This window comes from Myzus persicae, unplaced genomic scaffold (assembly GCF_001856785.1).
Source record: "Myzus persicae strain clone G006 unplaced genomic scaffold, MPER_G0061.0, whole genome shotgun sequence".
In the NCBI taxonomy this organism is placed as follows: Eukaryota; Metazoa; Arthropoda; class Insecta; order Hemiptera; family Aphididae; genus Myzus; species Myzus persicae.
Window position 1 is genome coordinate 1,547 of NW_019101556.1, and position 5,967 is coordinate 7,513.

At 45.5% G+C, this 5,967-nt stretch overlaps 1 protein-coding gene across 1 annotated transcript; it reads left to right on the top strand.

Moving 5' to 3' along the window:
* Nucleotides 1-666: 666 nt before the first annotated feature.
* Nucleotides 667-5,262, top strand: LOC111029501. The gene has a single exon (XM_022308516.1). The coding sequence runs from the start codon at nt 2,659-2,661 to the stop codon at nt 5,146-5,148; it is 2,490 nt and encodes an 829-aa protein (XP_022164208.1). The 5' UTR covers nt 667-2,658; the 3' UTR covers nt 5,149-5,262.
* The last annotated feature ends 705 nt before the right edge of the window (nt 5,263-5,967 follow it).

Below are 5,967 nucleotides of genomic sequence, written 5' to 3' on the forward strand. Positions count from 1 at the left end.
GGTCGATCCCCAGCGGATGCCTCCGGGAGGCGTGGGGCCGACCAAGAGCCAGCCAAGCCAGCGAATCCTGGGAGACCGGGCCCACCCGGTCGAACATCCCACCAATGATGACCTACCTAACGGGGGTGAGATTGGTACCACGGGAAGGGGGGGAGCCCCGCCGCCCCGAGTTAAGCCCGGGTCGGTGCCCCCCTACTCCGGGCGCATGCCGGTTACCGACGTGCGCCTGGAGCCGGTTTGGTTTCGTGGTGGCTGTAGCAGGAGCTACTATGTGGTCAGGCCGAAGCTGGCAGGCGACAGTCACTAGTGAACGGCAGCGCCGTCTGGGGGGTGTAAGCCTCCTAGGCGTCGTTGTTTCTCCTAGGCACCTAGCCGGTCTACCGCTGGATAAAATCAGCGGAGGTTGCCTGTAACCAAAAACGGGAAGTGATTGGATAGGTCACGACCTCACCAGAGGTGGCGTCCGGCGGCTCCAGGCCGGCGTCGTCTGGTACGGGACTCAGGTTCCGGTGCTGGTGGTCCATAGACGACACGCTCGCGGCGCGGGCGCTTCGGCGCCCCCGCACGGACGACCTTCTATGGCTCGTAACAAGCGCACAGCGCTTATACACGGTACATAGTCGTAGCCGAGGGCTTGCCCGGAGCACTAAAACTAAAGGATACTCATGTCCCTATCTACTAGTTCGGTTTTAACCGTCGCAGTGAACGGACGTGTGTCGGTGTGCGGTACATCAAAGGGATTTCAAATTTTGGCAATAACTTTGGCAATTCGCGATAGTTTTTTGCAAATTTGGTCTCTACGGAAGCGGGGTCACCCCCGACGCACTCTGTCAAAGTTTCGGAGAAATCCGAGTAGCGGTTCCAAAGTTATTGAGCTTTTCCGATATACGTACTATAACGACGTGTTGTGAAGTTCAAGTGCTTTCAGGAGTTTTAATTTAATATCTCAGGTGTTAAATCAAGTACGTTTTCGATTCAAAGGCCATTGGATAGAGGACACATCAGCGCATCTTTCAAGGTACGTCACCAAGCGTGGAGCTTTCCACGGCCTGAGTAACGAGCGGCGAAAGTCGGTAAGTCAAGATATTTAGCTTGCTTTGGGGTCAAAGTAGGTCAAGACCTAACTTTGTAACGGGGCGGGCTAGAAGTCTGATTCAAACTTGCCTGAGCTTATCTAAGTTAGCAGTAAGAGCATAGGCCATTTTCGTTAGGCTAAAGTTAAAACTTTCAAGCTTTTACGGAAAATTCTAATTGGCGGCACATCAAAGAGCAGACAGCCAGACGCCGGCACCAAAGCGTAAAATTTCGAACTTTTGAACGATTGGTGCTAGGAGACTGGTTCAACTTCGAGCGGATAGGTCTTATCGGGACTTAAACTTTGGTGGTTGTTACAAGTCTCTAAGTCAAAAATTAAAGCTCTGGGGTAGATATAAAGTTCGGCGGCAACATCAAAGGGAGTTTACGGTCACACGGTCGGTATACCAGCCACGTGCCACGTATTTCAGCAGGGGGCAAACCTAACTTTGGATCCATTAGACTTAGGACTTTGGTTCAAAGGGCATTGGACTCAGGGTTGCACAACGAGGAAGTACAAACTTGAACGGAGGTCGTAGGACATTTACAACGCCTTTTAGGGCTATCAACGGCTTAGGCGGCATACATCAAAGACAGGATACCGGCGTGAAGGCCGCATTCCTGCCACGTGCCACGTTTTTCAGCAGGGGGCAAAGTCAACTTTTGATCCGTTAGACTTAGGACTTCGGTTCAAAGGGCATTGGACTCAGGGTTGCACAACGAGGGAGTACAAACTTGAACGGAGGTTGTAGGACATTTACAAGGCCTTTTAGGGCTGCCAACGGCCCAGGCGGCAAACATCAAAGACAGAATACCGGTGCGAAGGCCGCATTCCTGCCACGTGCCGTATTTCAGCAGGGTGCCTAGACCTAACTTCTGAACCATTGGACTTAGAGCTTAGGTTCAAACGCCACTGGATCAGGGAGTCGAAGCTAAGATCGTACAAAATTGAACGAAAGTTGTAAGTCAATTATTAGAGCTTTTAGAAATTTAACAAGTTTGGCGGCACACATCAAAGGGATTACAAGGTTAACCGCCACAACAACAGCAGGAGTTAAAACCTAACTATTGAACTACGGGGCCTAGAGCTCTGATTCAAAGGTTGACTAACGCGGGAGACAATTCTAAGACAGCATAAACTTGAACCAAAGCTGTAGGACAATTATTAAAGCTTTTAGAACTTTCACAAGAAAGTCGGCAAACATCAAAGCAGAAAGCGGCGGCGTGCTGAGCCGCCAACAGGACGGACCCTGTAACTTTTGAACCGTTGGACTCAGAGTCCTGGTCCAAAGGTTAAAAACCTCAGGACGACACCAGAAGAAGATACAAACTTGAACGAAAGTTGTAAGTTGAATAACAGAGCTTTTAGTCATCTGATATAAAAGGCGGCAAACATCAAAGGGAAAACTTACTACGTGAACAGTGGGCAAAATCCTAACTTTTGATCTATAAGACTTAGAGTTCTCGTTCAAAGGGCACTAGGCTGGGGAGCTTCCCCTGGTGCTTCACAAACTTGAACTGAAGTTCTAGCTCAAAAATTGGAGCTTTTAACCATAGTCACCGTAAAGGCAATATAGGGCAGACATGAGTCAATGGAAAGCTTCAGGGACGGCTGGCAGGCCTCCCTACAAAGACTACCGGAACAGAGGTATAAGCACTGGTTCCATAAGCACAATAAGCTCATCCTCAAGCTCTCAAGAGCCGGTAGAGCTTAGACCAAGCAAGTTCTACAACAAAGACTATGCAGACATTGAGAGAAGGGAAAACATCTCGAAAATAATGGAACAAAACGAGCAAATCAGCAAGAAAAATAAAGAAAAGGAGGTCAAGAAAGGCAACTTTTTAGAATCGGCAAACACTTTTGTCAAGAGCTTTTCACAACAAGCAAGCAGCAACAGCAAAGAGGAAGCCATAAGAGACTGGGAACAAAGACAACAGAGGAAAAATCAGGAAAAAGGCCTATTTGAAAAAATGGACCAAAGGGGCTATTACAGAGGATTTAATCAATATGGTGGATGGGCAAAGGAGCCCAAACCCAAGGAGATCATCAGAACAATTTACTTACCAGCAAGAGGCTCAGAACAAAAAGGAAGGGAAAGCAGAGCATCCACAGATCTGCCTCCATACAGGGAGAAAAGAGGAAGACTATATCCGGTATGCCCATCACCGGACACGGAAGATGAATTACAGAAGTTGAATAACTGGATAGAATATGAAAAGGGAGGAGCGGAGTACTCGGTGGACAAACCAAGGGCATTGCAGAAGAGAAGAACATCTACATTGCGATCTAGTTCGCTAGGAATGGGAACACTATTCGAAGGTTATGAAGACGACGATTCGTACATAGACTCGGATGAAATAAATCTAGCGGCTATGTGCAGCGAATATGATGGAGATTATAGTACAGGCGAGGAGGAAATAGACAACAAGATTGACAGCGATATAAGTGAGGCAGAAGCTGCGTGCAGACTAACAAGAAGATTTCATTTAACACCCCCTATAGGAAGGAGGTGCCCTAAACAATCAATCAGCAAGAATCAACAAGGAGAAAGACAACGAAATAGTGAAGCAAAGCCAGTCTCGAAAACAGTTTTGAGATTAAGAGGAGGAGCTAAAAGCAGTAGCAGTGAAATGGACGTCACAATTGAGTCAGCAACGAATAACCCGGAAGGAGGAAGAACTTCCGAACGTATAACTAACAAAAGAAATTTGGGTCACTCGCCAACAGAGGAAGGACAAACAACACCAACAAACCCTAATAAGGTACGCAAAGAACAATCAGTCACACCAGGAACCCCGAAAAATGATCTGGAGAAAACAAGCTTCTATCAAAGAAGAGCAAGAGAACTAACAATGTACTTCGAAAAGTTCAAATCGACAACCAAGAAAAAGTTGACAACAACGAACAATTCGGAACTGGACAAAGGAGTTGCACTTCTGAACGATCTAGTAACGGAATTGTGCTTGGAGAATATGCATCACGTAGGAAGATATACTGAATTGAAGAGGATGTACGATGAATTAGAGGAAAGCAAAAGGAGGGTGGAGTTCGTTTCACCACTCCCAGTGGCGAACCCCAGAAGAGTACGAAATTTAGAAGAGAATTTGACAACTGACACTGAAGCAGAGACAATAAAGAAAAGAAGAAAACCAAAGAAAAAGAAAAAGAGAACCACAGCAGTTACTGATGGTGAGGGTTCAACCTCGGCAGGAAGATCACAAGCTCACATTACAGATACTGATGTTGCAACCTCGGGAACCGAGAGATCTAGGCCAAAGTCGCTAACATCAAGCAGCAGGAAAAAGAAGGAAAAAGAGATGGAGATACTCGAAAAATGCAGAGATCAGGCAGCACCAGTAAAGTTCATAGTAACAACAGGAGACAAAACGACAGAAGAGACAAAGAAACTCTTGTGGACACAAGTAGTCTCGAAGAACAAAGCACCTAAAATAAAGGACTCTATAGTGCTAACCGGTGGGGATCTAATGATCACTCCAGCAGATGATGATACTAGAGCAGCAATAGAATCACTAGCAAAAGAAGGATTTGGTATCCAAAAAACCGGAGCATGGCTACCAAAAGTAATAATCTATGATGTTGAGAAGGACATTAGACCAGATGAATTAGCAAAAGCAATCATCGAGCAAAATCCAGAGCTTGAACTCGAGCTAAAAGACAGCGACAAAATACAGCCAAAATTTAAAAGAGGTCCCAAGGACAAAGATATAGTTCATTGGGTCTGCGAAATAAGACCAGAGATATTCAAAAAAGTTATCAATAGAAGCGTTTACATAGGATACTCGGCTTGTAAGGTAAAGGAATTCTTAGATGTTTCGATATGCTACAGGTGCCAGAAGTACGGACACATTGCATCCAAGTGCAAGGCCATCGAGATGGTCTGCTCATATTGTGCTGAACTAGGACATAAAGTCGAAGACTGCAAAAATAAGGACAAACCACCCAAGTGTGCCAACTGCGGAGAGGCATACACATCTCATCACAAAGCTTGTCCGATGAAGACTTCGAAGATAAGGATAAACGTCCGTAATACAGATTATGGTCAACAGAAATGAGCAAATACATAATAAGAATAGCGCAGGTAAACACGGCTAGAACTGCAACAGCAAATGAGGACCTCTTAATATATGCCCAAAGGGAACGTATAGATGTAGCACTAATGCAGGAACCCTACGTCAGGCGTGGAAGGCTGGTCGGACTAGAGGCATCTCCGATTAGGATAATTCTATCACCCGGGGTACAACAAAGGGGTGCCCAAAACATTTTACATGGTGCAGCAATAGTCGTGTTTAACCCAGCATTAACAGTACTAGCAAGGAATGATTTAACCTGCGATAATTTCGCGGTTGCTACAATAAGCGCGGAAAATGACAAAGAGATCAATCTCATCTCAGCATATTTCAAATATCGAGAGCCCACAGCTGGACTTACAGAGACGCTCAGAAAAATAAAAAGAGACTGTGGAGATCGCACCATAATTGGAGCTGACATCAACGCGTTTTCAAGAAATTGGTTTAGCAGAGTAACAGATAGACGTGGACTGATTGTGGAGGACATGATAGCAGAGGAACAACTTATGTTAGCAAACAGAGGAGATTCTCTGTTCACCTTCTCAGGCCCCAGGGGTGAAAACAATATAGATATCACGATATCAACAAAAGATATAGCTAAAGAAATAGAAGGTTGGGAGGTAATAGAAGGTGAAATTACCAGCGATCACAGACTTATCAGATATAACATCGGAAGAGGCGAATCCTTCAAGAAATTAAAAAGCAAGATAAGATACGCTACAGATAAGGCAGACTGGGATCAATTCAGTGCTGAGCTAGTTTTACAACTAAGCTTAGTTGATGATGATCTCAGATATGCAGACC